We start from the raw sequence: 21,146 nt of genomic DNA, 5'->3' as shown, positions 1-21,146 counted from the left end.
TTCCTGTGTCAATTTCGGCATATCTAGCAGTTCTTCAATCGTCCAAAACCGCTCGTTTGTCTCTTCTAAGATGTTCGCCGGCTCGCCGGCCGCAATCCACCCAAAGACGGTATTGCCGAACACTATTCCAGAGCAAGAACTCACAAACCATGAAGAAGATCGATAGATGCTCGCTTGTGAAAACCAACGCCATGTCAGACGGAAGGTTCCAATTACCGATTGGAATTGTTGTTGACGGTTGGTCCTCCGTAACCTTCTTGATCACCAGGAAGTCCAGCAGTACCGAATAATCCGAAATTCGAAAACCGATCGTGACAGATACAAAACCATTTATCTGAGCCCGCACACCAGAAATTGAGATTCGTCAGCGACCTAAGCACCAGCCGCAAAACCAGAACCGGATTCTGATGGCCCATGATAAAGTATAGTATGGTGTTCCTTGCTACACGTATGGCAACGGTACTTGAAGTCTCGACTGTAGTGATCAAGCCGGAGACATGGACAACCTGGCATCTTCACGAACTCTGGGCACACACTTAATCTATCTCGGCAAACTTTCCAACAGCTGATTGAGCACGGCGAAATTTTTGACGAATGTCAGCACTATATTTTTGCGAACATTCAGCAAATATATTGATTTACCTTAAACCAGCAAGTATTGACGTTTCGTTTGCCGAAGTTCTTGAAAATTCTGCCGAGAACTTGTAGAACATTTCGCTGAGTTTATCAGCTGTTGAGTTCTCGGCAATGAAATATAAGTGTGCAATTACTAGAGAAGTGAGGTCCGCTGCAAGAGACACATTTTAGAGAATAACTGTCCGACGTTGCGTGGACCGCTTCTTGAACGGAGTGGACGTAGAACTTGGTGGAGAACGCTGGTTTCCAGAGGACTGGTCGACAGCTATCGAATCGAGAATCCGGGTTTTTAAGATGTCGATCAAAGCAATCGATGACGTCATAGATTGCACTCGCAGTCTTTTTCTTTGATTTTAGGTACCGTGAAATGGGGTGAAATTGATCAGAGGGGTGTAATTGATCACCTGAAAATTCTTGATAAAAATACTAATCAAAAGACACTGATCTTACAACACTAGGCATTGTTTACGTTTCATAGAATGCAACTTTTGAAAGATTCACATTCCTGTCAAAGGTAACCCTTGCATGACCGGTGCAAGTTTTAAATATTTTCGAAAAATTCTAACTCAGTCAAAACTCAATCAAATTTGATCAAACAAGCTGCCTCGCAACAAAAAAAATGTATTGAATTTACTCAAAGTATTCTTAATTGAGGGTTAATTACGTTAAATTTAGAGAAGTGAGTAAAGTTCAACAATGATTATTCCATAACATCAAAGTAATACTGATGAATTCGCATGAAACCACAAGGATTTCAATCTCAGAGCTAGTTTTTGAGCTTTTGCTACAAATTGAATTAAAATCGATCTAACGATGATCAAATGAGAGCACATTTAACAAACTGCTGCTTGTGAACCAAAATGAATAAATTTTAACCTGAAATATCGTTACATTTGTTTCGTTAGCTGTGGATGATATTTTCCAGTTCAGAAATCATCATTCATCATGAACATATCGAGAAAAAGTACATTTCCAATAGAATGTATGGATTCCGAGGGTGATCAATTTCAGCCCATGTATCTCATAGAATTCCGGAATTTATTTCATGAAGTAGACGATAGAAATTTCACCAACACACAATTATTGTTAAAAATGTTAGAATTATGATAGTAAGATTTAATAACGGAATAAGGTGTATCAACTTCTAGGATAAGGTCAGCAAGTAGTTAGAATAAAACAAAAATGCTAATTCGAAAAGGGATCGCGGTGCAACATACATTCCAGAACTCTACACGGTCAAACAATAGAACGCAAAACCTCCAGTTCAGTGGCTTAGAAAGCTAGAAAAAGAAAAAGTCGGCTCATCATTCCTGCAAGATTGCAGCGACGTCGACTTCAGATGGATACGTCGAACTGAAAAGTGTATCGGAGAGAAAAAGTTTACTTATAAAAATACGCTAGAAATTAAGTAGCGTGCGCAGTTAGAAATTTATTTGAAGTAATACGAGATACGCTGCGGAGTACGATCGAGTCAGGTATGGAAAATTGAAACCTTATCTACAATCCTGTAATATCTGCAGTCGTGCAATATGCACGACTCTAAGAGAGCTTTTATGTGTTCACGTTCTAGGACCCGTTGGTATAACCTTTATGCCATTGGTTTCAAGGAAGGACCGGCCCCGCTAACATCGCGCTAGTGTCAAAGATTGATTTGACGCCGAGTACAGCCGAGAAGAAAACCGCCCCACGGTTGAGCCCCTGCCTTTGAGGTCGCACGCGCTCTATCCTGAGGCTGTGACGGGCCGGGACAAAGAACCTGCAGCTGCAAAACTCCACTCGGGAAGGTTACTAGCACCGCCAGAAGCCGGGTTTGACGCCACTAGTGCGCCGAAAGTTAGCCGAATTACCAAATCAGCAGAAAATACCGCCCCGCGGTTCATAGCCCGCCTTCGAGGTCACACGCGCTCAGACTTGAGGCTGTGACGGGCCGGAGAAACATCTCCCAGTAGGAAAGCAGCAGAACGCGGGCAGCAGTAGAACTGTCGGATAGAGTTAAGGAAAACTGAGTTGAAATAAAAAGGCTAAAAGTAGACTGTGCTATTTTTAATCATCTGTTCTGAAAGTAGACTCGGAGACGACCCTGAGTGCCCTCGTGTGTCTTATAGTCGAGCAGCCGGAAAACAGGTCTTGAGTACCCACCCCGGAATACCCCAGAGGAACGACCAGAGACTTGGGGATTTTCAACAGCCTGCCCTTCTGGCAGGTTAGAGCAATAACACAAGTTATTTCCAGAGAGTTATTTCATTGGTGTTGGATAAAAGTTTTCAACTTTGATATGAGATAAATGTTTCATAACCTGAACCGTTAATCTTCAACCAGGAAGTGCAAGTGAGATTTGTAGTAATAAAGACAATTCCCCAAAGAAAATTGGTATTCGAACGCTTTCTTTTGTATTGAAGATTTATTTCCCTAGCACGAACATCAAACAGGAAAAGCAAAGAGTTGCAAATATTTGTTTTCTGGTATAAATATGACATCGATTGGGCTCTTGAACTCATTCCGCTTTCGAAAGTCGGCAAGGACAGGTGGTGGAAACAAGGAGCCTTGTCAGCAATACGAACCATTGGCAACAAGGAGTCATACTAGCGATACGAATAGGTGATATCCAGGCGTCCCCGGCAATATGGTGCATTCGCAAATCATCACGCCCGTCGATCGCAACAAGGAGCGATCGATGGAATCAAAAAGAAGGAGATAGAAGAAGTTTAGCCCATGAACGTGGGCTAATAACGGTCTGGCAGCATCTACAAAATATAAAACGATAACATCAAAGTATAAACAAATCACCAAAAATCATGACAAAATCATCCAGCGAACGGCGCCGCCATGATCGACGAGCAGCGACACCGAAACATGTGCTGTATGTTGCCATGGAGATACTTTGTTTGCGAGTTAGTGATGGTTTTCAATGCCTCTTCTGGTGTATGGCAACAGCAAATTTTATGTTGTCATTGTTGAAGTCGATCTTGAATTTGGTGCAATACTGGCAGCAACGCAAGCATGATTTCCTCGCTTTAATTCGACGGCTGGGGAATTCGACGATTTTCCTTATCGTGGCGCAAGCGAAACAAAATGGCCTCATTTGTTGCGATCATCGCAGAAGCTATCGTCAGGTGGAGACCGAGTCAATCCAGCTAATATCATGCAGCAGTTAACGGCACTGCAACAAGTGACTATGGTAACTTGCTGGTTGGTGTTATCATGTAACTACTGCAGTCATAAAAGAACCGTTTGGCCAGTTTCGAGTTGTGGAATATTTAATGTGCTATGCAGACCAAAAGTATTAATAAGTTCCGACAATTTCCCGACGAAATGCTCGTTTGATTTCTACCTCGAAGTCATTTGCTCGTTGTAAAGTCACCGTTCAGGTCAGACGGTCAATGACGGAGTTGTGGACATATACGTTCAACCTGTAGATCACCAGCGTCCTTCAGTCGAACATGGATCTCAAGTTAATCCTCGACAAGTGCTCGTGGCTGCGCATGTCGTCGAATATGTGAACAAGACCAATTATGGCATGCACCGGGACCTTGTGAAGCTGCAGGGAATATTTAGATTTAGACTACGGAACCAGGAACCGCCATGAGCATCGACAGGGAAGAGAAACTGATTACTGATGAGATACTGGTTGTCCTTACGATGGAAACAACATTTCGAGGTGCTGCTGAGTGGCGAAGAGAGAGCCGTCGACAGAAATAGGAGAGGAATTGGGGAGGATGGCCAAGCGGTGGATCCGCCAAGCGTGGACGAGGTTAGGGAAGCTCGTAAAGAGCTGCAAAACCTCAAAGCAGCTCGAAAGGACGGCCTTCCAGCCTAACTTTTCAAAGCAGGAAATGTGCAGCTGTTGTGTGCAATTCATCTGCTTATCTCGAACATTTGGGCCGAAGACATACTAGCAGCGAACTGGATGGACGGACTTATTTGGCCATTCTATAAAAAGGCGGTGGTAATTATCGAGATGTCTCCCGCATCCTGTTTGATCGATTGAGGCCGTTGCAGGAAGCCTTTGTTGGAGGATACCAGTGTAATTTCCGAGAGAGGCGGACGGACCAAATGTTCACCTTAAATGTTCACCTTACGTCAAATCCTTGACCAGTTCAGAGAAATAAACTTGCAGACATCTGTTTATAGACCCCAATTGGACAAACGACTCAGTTAAGCGCAACTAGTTGTGGCAGATGCTTGAATATGGTTTCCCAACAAAACTGATTAAGCTGATTCGTGCCACCTTCGACGGTTTTTCATCATACGTCAGGGTAGTGTTAGGGGCGATTGGTCGTAATCTGGACTCGTTAGTGAGTCGTTGACGACCTGTCACCATGAAAGTAAAGTAAGTACGACAGTTTGAATAATCAAATGTGGGCTGATGCGTGGATAATTTTACAATCGATTACTGAAAGCTAAGCGCTGCTAATTTTAAGTATGTAAAAGCGACAAATTTCGTTTTCTTTTCTGTTTTAAAATTTTTATCTTACAGCGCTTTGTAGTCGAATTTCCTGAGAGACGTAGTTCCACAACAAAAAGACGATACAATTACACAAACGACAAAAATGACAAAAGCAATGATCAAAATGCCAAAAATTGTAAAAAATGACCAGAGTTACAAACTTGTTAATTCTTGTCAAATATCATTAATAATGTCACTAACGTTGATAATATTAACGTTGATAATGTCAATAATGTACAAAATACTAAGCACGTCGAATATATAAAAAATAGTAGCAAAAATATTTTAGCTTGCAACTTTCTGGTTCATCCGATACTAGACTATGATATCAAGTCTCCATTTATAGCAAAATAGTTCCGTATTTTTTTGGTTGTTTTTTTATTTTATTTTTAAAATACCTTTTATAATCAATTCATTCGATTCACTAAGATACATCAATCAATCACTATATAATAATTATTATAATGTATAATGTGGGGGTATAGTAGGTCTTACAATTCGTTCTCTTTTTTGCGCCAAATAGACGGTACATGTGTACTTGCGTTATACAATTATATATATTCGTGCATGTGAGGAGCCCTTGTAATTTTTTTAAATCTTGTAACGTGTCCTCATAGTTGTTGCATTGTTTTACTTTTGTTTGTTCACCATCTGGTTCATTCATTTTGCCTGTCTTTTTAAACACTTGTGCACTTGTTCTTTTTATATACGTCAGAGGAAGGGGGCTTTTGATATACAATCCACTGCTCTTCGTAACAAAAAATTCATCTGCTACATATTGCCTAACTGTTTTTAGAGAGGGCAGTGGATTTTTCTTCTGTTTCGCTCTCCAACAAAACCAGGTTGGAAAAGTGTGTTTCAATAAACTTTGTGACCCTTTCACCAGTGTCTAGACAAATTAATAATGGAAAACTAGTATTCCTGTCTTATAAATATCAACTCTTTCTCTCGTGTGTGTAAGTGTTTGTGTGTGTATGCGTGTGAGTGTCTGTGTGTTATCGCTTATCTGTCTGCCGAACAGAAAATGGAGTCCAAATTTCTGGGTGCTTGGAAACGTTCCATTTTCTGGCGTGTAACAATTCTAAGTAGGGTAAAAATCTAGCACTTAAAATTACGTTCAAGAGAAGGATAGATTTTCGGTAGAAGTAAAACGCATGTACGTCTGTCTGTGTTCGGTAGAATCTGTACAAAAGTGACTAACGCCGTCAGGTTCGCTGCTTGATCGAAGTTGAAGTCTTAGCTCACCCTTCGCAAAGATGTATAAAGGCTACTTTTATTGCAATCTCATGCCTGCAGACTATTAGTACGTAGTAAGGTTTATTACGAAAACAAAAAAGCATCTCTTCGCTAACGGTGCCACGTTGGGTTCCTGGTAAGGGGGCAAAGCTTTTGCTTAGTTCTGGCAGTGAAGGGATAGTCGAAGTTTGCAGCCAGCTTCGGTTGGAGCAAAATTTGACAGGAAAGTTCGTGACACTGGCAGACTGGAATGGCATGTGCTTTGGGTTGCGGTCGGTGGTCTTAACCAGAGTACCTTTTTGCGAGAAAAATGTGGAAAGTCTCCTATCGAACACACTGTGACTGGGAGAGACAGTGTGAGAAATTAGTGGACAAAAATTCGAATGGTCCCAGGAGAGGAACCGCTACCGCTAGCGAAGGGGATGACGTGAAATGTCGCCACTAAAAACAAAAGTCGATTATTTAGCCTTACAAAATATACAGAGCGGTTAAAAACAGACGCGTACATGAGTTGTTTTCTGAGTATTATGCCATCGTAATTGGTTTTGCTAACTTCCAAATACCGTGTTACTTTACAAAGGTTTTTTTTTTATCTCATTCGGAAGCAGTTTTACTGTCTTATTTTGTCTCCAGCACGCTCAAGCGCTCTGGGGACAGTTCTACGTTTTTTTTCGATAGTTTTCCCTGACTTATAGCTAAATAGATAAACACATGCAGCGAGAGTTAAAACTTAGTCGTACAAGTACAATACGTGGTTACAGCGAATACATTAGATAAATGACAGTAAAATATGTTGTTCCTCTTAAAATTCGATTGAACAATCGTGTATTCATCATCTTCTCACCTAACTATAGATTAAGAGCAGGGTTATATTTACATAAAAAAGTTAGTTCTTGTTTGATCATCGCTGTTGAAGAAAAAGGTGCTTGCTTTATCCATTTTCTGCAGTCAATCTTTTTTGCTTTTGATTTTCTGATTATTTTTCCACTATTTACACACGCGCGCAAACTTCCTGCCGCGTAGAGGATTGTCCTGAAAAAAGAAGTTCGAGTCCGAAAGGCTTAGTCGAAAGCACGTTTCACAGCTGGTGAAACGTTTACTATAAACGTAAAAAATGGATGAATGGCAGTATCGTTATAATGTTGTCCAAGTTCAAGTGTTATGCTTGTTTAAGTCTCATTCCGTGTGCCCCAAACGTTAAGGATATTTCACCAAGCTGAGTCACACGGCATGTTCTTCTTCTTCTTCGTAAACGTAACTATCTACACTAACAATCAAAACTAGTAATTCCACTTACGTAACTAATAGACATAGAAAAAAAGCTAAAGAAACCAAAGTTCGATAGAGCAAACTTGGAAGGCCAAATAGAATTGTAGAAAGAGTTTTTTTTTTCTGTTTCATTTCATCCACTTGAGTACAGGTGCAAACCGGAACTTGGCCGTACTTGAAGCAAGTTCCTTCCGGTCCGGTTGCTCTGGGAGGTTTGTCCGTCAGCTTTCTGTGCCAGTTAGTAGTGCGCCCCTAGTCCCACTCGCCGATGTACATGGCACGGGGTGCCGGAATGTAGCCCCGCGTCGGCAACGGAACCCGGCCGTACATGTGACTGTAGGGTGACTCAACGACGTCGGTATCTACGAATGGGAAATCTAGGTCAGGTAGAGTGAGAATGTTGAAGCAGGTTAGGTTAATGCGAATTCGAATTGAGCCACTTACCGATGCCACTTTCGTAGCTTCTGGCATGCCACATGAGCTGCTGGTGGTGCTGATGGGCGGCCATCAGATTGTGATGGGGATGCATCTGGTGCAACTGGTGCAGTGATTGCAGCGACGACGGATGCTGCAGATGGGCAACCGACAAACGCTTCGAGATGGCAGCACTTTCCTTGGCGCTGCTGTTGTTGTTGGCCACGTTGCTGTTGTTGTTGTTCTCCTTCGATTTGGACGATTTGACAAAGTTTGGCACACGGGCCCGCAGTCCGCAGTAGTAGGGATCATCTAGTGGAAAGGAGAGAGAGAGAGAGAGAGTTTCGCTATTAGTATGCGTGTTGATTCGAACGGCCTGAAGGTATGTTGAACCCGTTGGGATGAGCACCACAGCGGACCGATTGGTATGCAGGTCTAGTTGCGGATGGACAACGAGAACGCTGCCTGTTTTATGGCGACCGTACAATGTCCCGCGGTACCTGGTGAATACTAAGTAGCTAGGTATTACCGAGCGCTGTTTGACGCGAGTCTTAGATTGATAGACATTGTATAACGTTTTCTCTGCGAACGGGGTGATCTAGAGGTAATAGAAGTCTACCGTTATCATTGAGCGATCGAGCTTGTATTTAATCTTAATTTTGTGTCATGAAAATAAGCGCTGTTACCCAGATAGGTGTGACTTTCTAGAGGTGCCGTAGCGTCTGACTGAAACGAGTACAGCGATTTATTTGAGTCAATTGTAGGTTTTTTTCTTCACATCATTAGAAGCACCCATAAAATCGGACGTGAAGAAATGTATTGATGAACGGTGAGGTGTTGTTCTGGTTTTGGTTATGAGTAATTATCCTAATTAAGTTTTAATTTTATCGGATACATTGGTTGTAAAATCTGAATATAACTGCCGAAGATTGGTAGTTATGTGATTGAATTCGCTTAACTCATACAGCGTAAGTGCATGTGGTTTTAGTTATCCATTTTGAGCTAACGATTTTTGCTCTCTTAAACTTAAATAATTTTTCTAAAATCGTGATTAGAGTAATAATAAATCATTTGTGTATTTTTAAAACTCATGCATTTTTGCAGTTTCTTTGTTTCTAAACAACGATGAGAGCGAAAATTTACCCTCAAAGAATTAAACCGGATTCAAATTTAAAACCCATGAAGTGATCAATACCAAATTGTTATTTTGTATGAAATTCCTTATAAACTTATGTATCCAGAATATGCATATCAATCTTGTGAAAATGACAAAGAAAATGAAACATTTTTCTTTACCCGAAAGCTAACGTTACTCCCGTGAATGCAAGTTTTGGTACAACTGAAGAAAGAAATTGAGTTAAGGTTAAGGTTAGATTTTCATATGCTGTGTTGGCATTCAAATTGTTTTATTCTTCTCGAATTGCATCGAAGCATAGAAACAACGCCACTCATAAGCGATGTGAGCGGTTCAAATGCAAGGTTGCGGATATATCACGAATATCACACTCTTCAGGTTTGTATTATCCATACCAGGGGTTCCATGACCTTGTAAAGTTACATCCACTTAATATTTGGTCACCGGTTTCTATTGACCGTGGCGCCTCTAGTGGTGATTACGAAAAACCAATGACCACGCAGTGATGAGGAAGGTTTGTTTACATAGTGGTGAAAGATCCATCAAATTCGAGTCAGTTTTTCAAAAGTTTTCTCGACGATGGAACGTCAAAGACGTGAGAAAATTTTGCACACTCACATTGAAAATCCGACGTGGTCAGGAGCAAAAATTGCGAAGTGCCTTAGATTCCCCCAATCAACCACAAACAGCGTGCTGAAATGATTCAATGAAACTCTAGCGCTGGATCACAGCAACCGCAGAAGTGAAAGCAGCTACGATTAAAAGTCTACAGAGCAGTTCGGACGAACTTGGATTCACCCTGCGCAAATTGGCTAAGAAGTTCTCAGCACCGTCAAGTACTGTACGACTAATCTGTTGGCGTGAAGGCCTGCGGTCGTTCCACGCCAGCGAGCCTCCCAACAGGATCCTCAAGTAGCTAGGATGTATGAGAAAGTCTTGACCAAATTCGACTGCTGCATTCTCAGGGACGATGAGACATATGTCAGAATGGATTTCGCGCAGCTCCCTGGACAAAAATTCTATATGTCCAAGCACAAGGGTAATGTCACCAGGCGGTTTAAATTTATGTTTGCTGACAAGTTCACTAGGAAGCTGATGGTGTGGCAGGGGATCTGCAGCTGTGGCAAAAAACAAGGTTTTCATCGCTGAATCAACCATGAATGGTGGGAATGGAGGTGTACGAGAAACAGTGCCTCCAGTAGCGGATTTTGCCGTTCATCCAAACTCATGACGGTCCGGTGAAGCTGCCACCACAGCCGGAAAGTCATGGATTGGAACAAGGAGAATGGAATAGATATCATCGCAAAAAATCTTCGTCCAACTGTCCAGTTTTGTATGTCATCTGAGAAGCAAAACGTGATGTTCAAAAATTTTCTATCGTTGTCCTTCAATTTTTAAATCACGAAATAAAACTGCTCGAAATCGCTACAATGACAGTTCGCTTATATACCAACTGAGTTGTTTAGCTATATCAGTTTTTTATATCATCTGAAAGATCTGCATTTTCTAAGTAAAACGCGATTTAAAAATTTTTTTATCGTTGTCCTTCGCTTTTTAAATCACGATTTAAAACTGCTCAAAATTGTTACAATGACAGTTCGCCCATATACCAACTGTCATTGTAGCGATTAAGAGCGAATTTTAATTCTTCATTCAAAAATTGAAGGATAATGATATAAAGTTTAAAAAAATCGTGTTTTGCTCAGAAAATTACACTCTTTCAGAAGATATATAAAAATCGGAAATCCGTGAATAGCTAAACAACCCAACTGTCATTTTAGCGATTCGATGATTTATATATTTCATTTAAAAATCGAAGGACAATGCTATAGAATTTTTAAAAATCACGTTTTGCTCGGAAAATTACACTTTTTTACCTGATATATAAAAATCAGTAATACGTGAGTAGCTAAACAACCTAATTGAAAAATATTGAGCGATAATCAAGAGTAAGTTGAAGAATAGTGGCAGAACGATGAAAAAATAGCTGATTTCCATAGATGGTGAAAGAAAATGGTGGATCGAGTTGACAGTTGCAGAAGATGATGGGCGGTATAAAACGAAAAGTGCGTTAATTCATCTGAAATACAGCCGAATTATTTTTTCTGTATTTTTCCTTTAAATGTCAAAAAATGATATCTCAAGATACGTTTTTTCTATGTGTTTTCTTGATGTAGACATGTCCCATTTTGTGGGACCAAATATTAAATGGATCAAGTTTTACTCGACGAAGCACTTTTTCAAACCAACATATTTTCAATCAATGAGAAAATTGATGCAAAATTGCAGGTTGGTTTTCAAATTTTCATAACTGTAAATCAAATTCCCGCTACTCCAGCAGTCCAGCTGTAGCGAGAATATCCCTATCTTAACTTTCTCGGGGTGCTTACTAGGATACAAGTAATCTTAGTGAAGATCCGGTCCCTCAAAAAATTGTTGGCAGTTAACCTTGTTTCTGTGTGGATTACTGACGGATACAGTGCTAATAAATAGGATAACAAGGGGAAAAATAGTATTCCCAGCTATCAAATTAATGAAGCATCTCTTAAGGGTAAATTGTCATCAACACCGAACTTAACCCTCTAGTGCCCAAGTTAATTTCTAAACGGGCTTCGGTAAAATCACTATGAATCATTATAAACACTTTTTAAGTACATATTGAAGCTTTTCACAACTTCGACTGAAGCCCGCCAAATGGCGGTATTGGGCACTAGAGGGTTAACGATCTTCGGGCGCTCTATGAAAAAGTTAAAGAAGATGTGTATTCTTGGCTTTGAAAACTTCATCGCTACTCTTCTTTTCTGTTGTCTACTCATTTCGTTGTTGTTTCTTCAACGGGAAACAAGGTGTCAAGTATCAACACTTTATTCTGGCGGAAATGTCGAAAAATATTCTATTTCAGTCTATGCAACAGAAGGTTGCATCGAATGTGTGTCTGTCTGTGGAAATGAAATTTTGTGAATATACCTGGTTCTGGGAAAATGGCTGCTGCGATTGAGCTGTAATTTTGAATGGAGACTAGGGTGGGGTGAAGTGATCGATTTGTGAGGACATCCCAAGGTTTGCTATGTTTTTAGAAAAATTGTTAACCATGAAAAAACCAACATTTTGAAGTCATGAAACGTATGGTTTAGGCTGTTCTGAGTTCTCTAGAAAGTAAAATGCTTAAAATTTACTTTTCCTTTCCAAATTATCTTACAAATTCGAAATATAATGCCCCAAAATCAATCGACTTTTAATAATTTTAAATTGTTCGGAGCCTCAAATGCAACAAAAAACTTAGTTCTGGTGTTTATCACGAGAGTCACTGCACGGTGAAATCAGAGTGAAGTGAATAAAGTCCTACTACGGGACTCACCTAAGTGACAAAAACGTCTCAAAGTGGAATCTGCCGTGAAATTTGGGTTATACAGAGTTCATCCAACGGGATTTGGTTGCCATTGCGGTGGAAGTCCCGACAACCAACGGCATTCAAGAAGTGGTTGTTGCCTCCGCTTACTTCCCGGGGGACCAGGACGATATACCGCCATCCGAAGTCGCAGCACTTGTGCGATACTGCCGAAGCATCAACAAGCCACTCATCGTCGGCTGCGATGCCAACGCGCATCACACAGTCTGGGGCAGCTCGGATGTCAACACTCGAGGTGAGTACCTTACTTCTAACAATGTTAATGTATGCAATGTGGGAAACGAGCCAATTTTCAGTAATGCTATAAGACAAGAGGTCCTAGATCTCACTCTATGTAGCGCCTCGATAACGGAGAAAGTCAAGAACTGGCATGTCTCTGATGAACCCAGTTTATCAGACCATAGACACATCAGATTTGACGTCGAGGCTACTCCTCTGAGAAGAGAACATTTCAGGAATCCTAAGAAAACCAACTGGAACTCTTTTAAGGAACATTTGGTCAATTCGAGAACATCCTGCCACCAAAATATTCGAGCTCCAGGTGAACTGGACATCGCAGCAAGTGACCTACAGCACAGGATCACGGAAGCTTTTAGGTCAAACTGTCCGTTAACAAATCGAACAGTCTGCCGTGATGTGCCCTGGTGGAATGAAACTCTCAGCAACCTTCGTCGGGAAGCTAGACGCTTGTTCAACAGAGCTAAAATCACGTCCAACTGGGAAGCCTATAGAGCATCCCTTACAAAATACAACGCTGAGCTACGCAAAGCCAAAAGGAGGTCTAGAATTCGATTCTGTGAAGACATTCAGACTCTACCTGAGGCAACGCGACTGCAAAAAGCGATGTCCAAAGATCACACGAATGGTCTTGGGCAGTTGAAAAAGGAAGATGGTAGTCTGACTGTCACCACCAAGGAAACGCTGGATGTTCTTATGAACATTCACTTTCCTGGATCGACAGCAATCTCCGGTTCGAACGTCGAAGAGTTACAGAGCCTCGAATCCAGACGCATAACGTCACGTGACTCCGCAGCGCTCGCTCGTAGAATTTTCACGGAGACTTCTATCAACTGGGCACTAAGCTCTTTTGAGCCTATGAAGTCACCAGGACCGGATGGCATTCTACCAATGGTGCTCAAAAGAAGGGCTGAACATTAACCCCGCTAAAACGGTCATTATACCATTTACCAAGCGAAGAATGCACACAATCATTCCGCCGCTACTGAATGGGGTAAGACTATGTTTCAGTAATGAGACCAAATATCTTGGAATCATTCTGGATAAGAAGCTGAACTGGACTGCCCACCTAGACTACGCTATCAAGAAGGCAACTTCAGCTATCTGGGCTTGCAGTACACTGTTTGGCAAGACCTGGGGGCTAAAACCACAATTAGCGCTCTGGTCTTACATCACCATTGCTCGGCCACGTATAACCTACGCAGCCCTCGCATGGTGGCCTAAAGTAAATGAAAAGACAGCTCAGGCGAAACTTACTAAAGTCCAACGATTGGCCTGTCTCTCAGTTACCAGTGCCCTGCGCACAACACCGACAGCAGCCTTGCAGGCCTTGCTTTGCTTACTTCCTCTACATCTCCAGGTGAAGAAGGAAGCAGAGCTTGGCGCACTAAGGCTGCAAAGAAATACAACGATGCTCGAAGGTGACCTAACGGGTCACCAAAGCATCCTGAAGGAGTTTAAGCTGACACCTTTAGTAACAACAGTCTCGGACTGGATGGAAGCGAAGCCAAACATGGACGTTCCATATATAGTGATCGACACAGATCGCTCCATGTGGAACAATGGAGGGCCGAGTTTTATCGGGCACAATCCGCTTCTACACGGATGGCTCAAAAATCGGACCCCAGACTGGTTCAGGGATCTACGGACCACGTATAAAGGCCACTATCTCAATGGGTAAGTGGCCAACCGTCTTTCAGGCGGAGGTATACGCAATATATATCTGTGCTATAACATGTCTACATCGCAAATATAGACATGCGAAAATCGGAATCTTTTCGGACAGTCAGGCGGCACTAAAGGCATTAAAGTCTGCTACATGTGTCTCCAGACTAGTCTGGGAGTGCATCGCAACACTCAGGGAACTCTCCCGCCTCAACAAAGTTATGCTACTTTGGGTACCCGGTCACTGCGGAATCGAGGGAAACGAACATGCCGACAGCCTCGCAAGACAAGGATCTGCTCAGCAATTCATTGGACCGGAACCGTTTTTGGGTACTTCCACATCCGCCATTAAAGGCGAACTAAGTACATGGGAAAAGCTAAAGATAGCATCTCAATGGCAACATGCGCAGGGTTGCAGGCAAGCTAAACAGTTTATCTACCCTAACCCTACGGTTACCAAACGGCTACTTAGTTTAACTCGTAGTGAACTACGCATCATCACGGGACTTCTCACTGGACACTGTCCTGCTCTTTATCATTTAAAGAAAATCGGCAAAGTCCTAACCGACAATTGTCGCTTTTGCAACGCTGAACCTGAGAACTCAGCGCATTTGCTTTGCTTTTGCGGGGCTCTTGCTTCATCGAGGTTTAACTTCTTTGGAAGTTACCTCTCAACTCCATACCAGGTATGGAGCACCAATCCCAAAACGGTCACAGGTTTCATCAACCATGTAGTTCCGGATTGGGGCACAGGCTTACAACCAACTAGCTCAACTCCATCAATGAGTTCGAGCATCTTGTAATCTGTGTAAAGTAATCGGGACCAGCCACAAAAGACAAACATTCCTGTCGCAGTGGCGCTTTCTACCCAATGCCCTTCAGGCATACAAAAAAAAAAAAAACGTATGGGAAACAATTAACCTTCGAATTTCGTTTAGCGGTGGAATCAAAAGTTTCGTTTTCTTGAAAAACGTCCTCATACAAAATTTCAACTCAATCGGACTTAGGGAAGTTGTGTCACAAAGCGGTCGATGTTTCATTTTCGACTGATTGTCAGGCAATTGTCGATATCAAAATTAGTTTTTTTATGCTAAATGTCTTTGGATTGCCAAACACGTCGATATATGGTGTTATTTAAAAAAAAAATCGGAAAAAATCGAAATTTATGAGCTGCGTAACTTTTACTTGCTGTTCAATTGCCCAATTCTCTTTTTTACTTCACAGTCAATCTCACTTCACGGAGTTAGTTTTTGTCATCTCACTTCACTTCACTCACTTCACTCGATCCCACCGCTCCCGTAATAAGTACCTCGGACTTTGTACTAGCAAGGTTAATTTTTTCCATACAACGGCGCTTACTCTAATAAGGACTTTTTTTGAGAAGACAAAACTTTCAAGGCCTATCACTAAATGAAATTCGAAAAGTCGGTTTCCATTGTTTTAAACAACCATTTGAAGGTTGTTCTTAAAATGACTATGGACTAAACTAAGCATCGGTTGATTTGAACAGAACGTGCGTTGCACGGTAAGCGGTATCGCTATTGATAATAGGAAAACACTTAATCTTTTACGTTGTTCTCTATTATTTTCTTCCTTGAATATTCTCTCGCAATCATATCACTACTACAAGAGGCGTGATTGCGCCAAATCATTGTTTTTCTAATTTCATGATAGTCATTGATTTAGGTTGCACTCTCTTTTAACCTGCCTCACTATTTAATATTCTCAAAATTCATTTTTTTCTGGTTCGGGAAATTCCCAAAGGTTTTCGGCCTTTCTAGGCTATTCCCCAGAAACCGGAGGTCACCATCTTGGAAAATGGCATCTTTGGTATTTGACTATTTTAGGCTGTTTTACAGGATTTCAGGTTCGTTTTCAACTCGAAATTAGCTTTCCAAATAGGGCTTCACAGTTTTCAATAATACAATAGTTGGCATGATACAGTCATAATTTTACCCATTCTGGTAAACGCACAGGTAATTTTCCAATCGATTACTGAATGAAAGCAGGAAACCCGTTAAAAGCTGACTGAGCAATGAACATTTGAAATTCTACCATTTTTGTGATGCTCTCGAAGTTTTCAGTGTTTCTTATTTGTATCCTTATTCTAGCATGTTTGCATAGGATGTAATTCTACGTCAAAAACAACAGTTGAAGTGTTTTAAGCATAATAAGAGCATAACGCAAAGTTTTCTGTTCTGTTCTTTTCATGCTTCAATTGCTTCAATACCGAAGGAAACCGCTGCCAAAAAAGTTCGATAGCCTGGGAAGTGAAGATTCAATACAAGAATCAGAGACCTTGGTTGTTAATACGCATTCATGAACTGGAAGAGTTGCACTGATTATCATTGGTTTGGTATTAGAGCTCGAACTAGAAAAAAAGATTATAGCTTTTCAACCGTCGTGTGATGCTTGGTGCCCCCAGCCGCCTCGATGTCAAAAGGACGCAAGTTATTGTTCGTCAGGTTTGTCGTCGAAACGTCTTTGAAGTTCGATTTGATGCACTTCTGAGGTGGCTAGAAGTATCAAAATTTATAAGAACGTTAAAAAAGCTCTAGTGTTTCGTTTTTTTTTTTTCTAGTTTAAATTCCAGGACAAACTTTGATACTATTGGGCAACAATCAGAGCATCGAAAGTAGGCCCGGTTCCAGGCGGCTGATGATTCTGAGCTAATAGCAGCTCCAAAGAGGGAGACAGAGAGAAAAGTGGCTACATCGCTGCGTGCGCTTGGCCGGGAGGTCAGTGCAACCAAGCAAACAGTGAAAAAGTGCCTGACGAACATGAACATACATGTCGGTAGGAAATAGTCCCGTCCACTGGTCTCGGATCTGCAACCTATCCTATCTCACCCTGGATGGCAACGACTGGCAGGGCACTTTGTATTTTACTTTCCCCGCGAAGGAAGTGAGCTCCGAGGTAAAGTCATTTCACGCATCAATTTCTCCAAGACGGTTCTGCTGTAGCTGATAATCAGCGAGAAGGGGATGTCAAAGCCGCTTTTTTTCGCTTTGGACTGGCCGTGAATGGAGAAATTTATTGTATGAAATGCCACAAGGGCGAAAACGCGGTGTTATAGCCGGATCTGGCGTCGGACCACTACTCGAAACGATCGATGGAGGGGCATAATATCAATGTGGTATCCAAGTCGGCGAACCCGCCCAACGTTTCCCAGCTGCGTCTCATCGAGAATTTCCGACAAAACTTGAAGCGATCTTACGCTATCTTACTCCAACAATTTTGCTGCGAAAAATGAGGAGGAATTGATAAATAAAACTTCATGGTGATTTTTCCGGTTGATTGCTGAGCGATCGCTTGAATTTTTTTGCAATTAGGATAATCACCTTCCATGAAAAAATTATCAAATCCAATTATCTGTCTTAGTTTATTTACCACCCGAAAAAAGTCCATTTTTAAATGCAAACGCTACGTATTCCTGAATTCCAGTCATACCCCAATCTAGCCCCATTCCTTTCCAAAACACGGTAAAAACACGTTTGGATCCCAATTATGCTACAAAAACTAAGTAATAAAAGGGCTTCCCAGCAGTTAGATCGCTAAACCGAAGGAATACAACAGAATATGACATTGTTACTGATGACAAAGGATATAAATTCAAAATATATGAGGCATGTCAATAAAATACACTGTTTAAAAAAAAAAACTGAAAGCGCACAATTAGAATTAGCAATGTTTCAATTATATTTGAGGAGTGCAACGACAAGTGGTTGATTTAATGGGTTGTCACACAAAGTGGTGCAATTCTTTTTATCGCGTTTTCACATAATGTTTTGTTTAAAAGTCAACAGAATTTGTTAAGCTTACAAGAATGTTTTCGAAAAGTTCAGCACATTTGGTGCGCTTAAAAGGAGTGACGTTCAACCGAATCGCGAAATGAACTAAAGTTCATCCGAAAGGCATAAAGTGGTTGATCGAAAAGTTTGGTTATGAATAATCACTAGAGGATCTATCAAAAAGAGGTCGAAAACCTGGTCCGAGTTGTGTCATTCCGATGCTAGTCGCAATTTTTTTACCCGAATCACGAATAGAGGCAGATCTGTGTCCAGATAGTAATCCACGACTCTCCATTCCAGTCTAATTCAGGGTTACTATCTGGAAACAGATCTGCCTCTATTCGTGATTTGGGTAAAAAATTTGAGACTAGCATCGGAATAACATAACTAGGAAACATGCAAAAAATAGAAAGTGCACATACAAACTTCAGAGCAGCATCATCGCGAATAAAATTTGGAAGCTATATAAGGGATTTTTGGATAACCCAAATAAGTACATCTTGATGGGCGATAAGACCTAAGGAAGATGGAAGACTCAAAAACACAGTCGAGCTTCTGCTTTCTTCACAAAAGAGACAGTAAATTCTCAAAATTATTTGGTTGACTGCATATAGAGAACATAACGTTCCCCTCTATTCTGGCCAGATTTGGCATCGGCTCGTTACGTCAAATCTACTCTGCAATGGCTTTCCGATAAAAATGTTATGTTTGATGGAAAAGCATCTGAGTAATTGTGAAGGACATACTCAAGAAAAGAAGCAGAACATCCCAGCGTATGGCAGACAGAGCTCTAGCAAAGTTGGCCAGCCAATCAAAATTCCATTTCTTCGCTTAATTTTGAAGGTGCTGCTATTCTTAATGATTAAATTTTTTCAATCGTACATTGGTCAACTTCAATTTGCCGATTATTTTTTTCGTGTATCAAAAAACCTGAACACCCTTCATTTTGAAAACGTATGTATAGTATTATGCCTTACGTGTGATTTTGACATTTCTAGAGAAACATTTCAAAAGGTCCTATCTGCTTTGATCGATTATTTTATCGATCACTTTCCTGCAATCACCACAACTTTTTTTTTTTATTCTCGCTTGTTTTCCGTCGGTCTAGTTCCGCCACTGTTGTTGTGCCAATCACCGACGCCCGGGGAGGCGATTCCACCCAGGGCCCTAACTCACGACCCGTTTATTAACGGACCGGCGCCAACGGCTTTACTTCCTCATGCGATGGAAGGCGTGTTCCCAGAGATTTTTCGCCTTAGAAAATCTCCCGGTGTCGGCTAGGATTGTATCTAGACCAGTTGGGTTGGTTGTGAGTGGATCACGCCACCTCACAACCATCGATACCTATGTCGGCGGTGGGATTCGAACCCAGGCGTCGAGCGTGGTTGGCGGAGACGTTACCAACCACGCTAGGCCCCCGCTAATCACCACAACTTATCAAACACGTTTTATGACACGTTATTTGCACAAGTTGATAGCAGAGGGATCACTCTAGCCTTCTGAACGAAAACCACTCTTGGAAGAGCTACTAAAACTGAACCATTACCAAAATGAAAAGACGCTCCGGAAAAACGATGAAAGCAGACAGGACCTTTTGAAATGTTTATCTAGATTTGCTTTTTAGTGGTGAAAATGGCGTCGAAACAAGAAAAACAACGCATCAAGATTTTGCTCTCGCATCGAAAAAATCCGAACTACTCGCACGCCAAGTTGGCAAAATTGTTGAATGTGGCCAAATCAACCGTCACCAACGTAAAAATAGTATTTGGAGAACGTTTGTTGACTGCCAGGAGGACATGAACGGGAGAAAATCATACAAAGATGCAAAGGAAAACTCGGTCTCTCGCATCAACGGTTGTAATACATTCTCCTTTTCTTCCCCAACGGCCGTCAGCACGTGGCTGGTGTTTCAGGTAAAAAAAAACGTCTTCTAGCAACACAGTTGTTCCGTTCTGTTTTGGCCGGATTTGGCATCTTGCCATTAAGGACAAAGAGCGATGGAATGGTACGCCGCGACTAATGTCTTGGTGGTGCCAAAAAACATGAGCCCTCCCAACACAACACACAAGAGCTCCGCCCTATAAATAAAATACTGGGCTGTCGTCAAGTTCTCAAAAAGAGACGAAAGACAGTTGTTAACGAGATGTAGTTCAAGACTATACACCAGCGTTCTACGGCGAACAAAGTGACCAAGAAGGTTGTACAAAACCTGATGGAAGGAGTTAAGAGGATGGTCCGGTAATTTTTGTTCGATAGAAAGAAAGCTTAAGTAAACGTTTTTCCTTTATTCTGTACTAATTGAATTTGATTTTTTTAATAAAAAAAAGACTGATTTACACACATGTATGTTTGACAAATTTTTGACCCTTTAACACTTTTAAGATTAATCGAGAAGTATTTGGACATCACTACAACTATAGATAAAGATCCTGGTTAGATTACGATTCTAATAAAAAAAAAAACGGAGAGTGCCACAGTCAGTACTCTTTCTTCATGTAGTTGATATATTTGATTCACTATCAGATACCCGATGTAAATACAAGTGTGACACTTCGAATGGATTTAATAAATATTTATCGGAAATATTTTTTCCACCAGACAAGTTTAGCTGTCAATTGAAAAATAGAAATCAGGAGAGTGAAACTAAAAAGAAAAACAGAATAGTTCCGATTTTAATTGCTGACCTAATGCCTATTTGATTCTTTATTAAAAACTATCAAATCGATTCTGTTGTCGAAGGCTTTTGCCACGATAATGAGGTCATCAAAATGAGTCTTTCATGTACGTTATCTAAAAGCGCAAAATAGCCAGAATATTTTTGAATAATTTTGATGTACAATAAACTGAGTTTAATCCGGATTTGCTACGTTAGCGTCTAAGCATTTAATTTTCACGTTCAAATGCTTA

The 21,146-nt window shown here is 41.1% G+C and overlaps 1 protein-coding gene across 5 annotated transcripts in view; it reads right to left on the bottom strand.

Moving 5' to 3' along the window:
• Window positions 1-5,457: 5,457 nt before the first annotated feature.
• LOC129722872 (uncharacterized) overlaps window positions 5,458-21,146 on the bottom strand; it is a 477,511-nt gene continuing 461,822 nt past the window's right edge. For 4 of the 5 annotated variants that reach the window (XM_055676678.1, XM_055676679.1, XM_055676681.1 and 1 more), the window contains 2 exons: window positions 8,033-8,314; window positions 5,458-7,965 (listed from right to left, as the gene is read on the bottom strand). In XM_055676678.1, the coding sequence (XP_055532653.1) occupies window positions 7,841-7,965; window positions 8,033-8,314 (407 nt within the window). In that variant the 3' untranslated portion in view covers window positions 5,458-7,840. The remainder of the gene's footprint in view (window positions 7,966-8,032; window positions 8,315-21,146) is intronic. The other variant, XM_055676680.1, reaches the window with a different exon arrangement.

This window comes from Wyeomyia smithii, chromosome 2, assembly GCF_029784165.1.
Source record: "Wyeomyia smithii strain HCP4-BCI-WySm-NY-G18 chromosome 2, ASM2978416v1, whole genome shotgun sequence".
NCBI classification, from domain to species: domain Eukaryota; kingdom Metazoa; phylum Arthropoda; class Insecta; order Diptera; family Culicidae; genus Wyeomyia; species Wyeomyia smithii.
The sequence above is the reverse complement of the archived record's forward strand: the minus strand, read 5'-3'. Positions and strand labels throughout refer to the sequence as shown.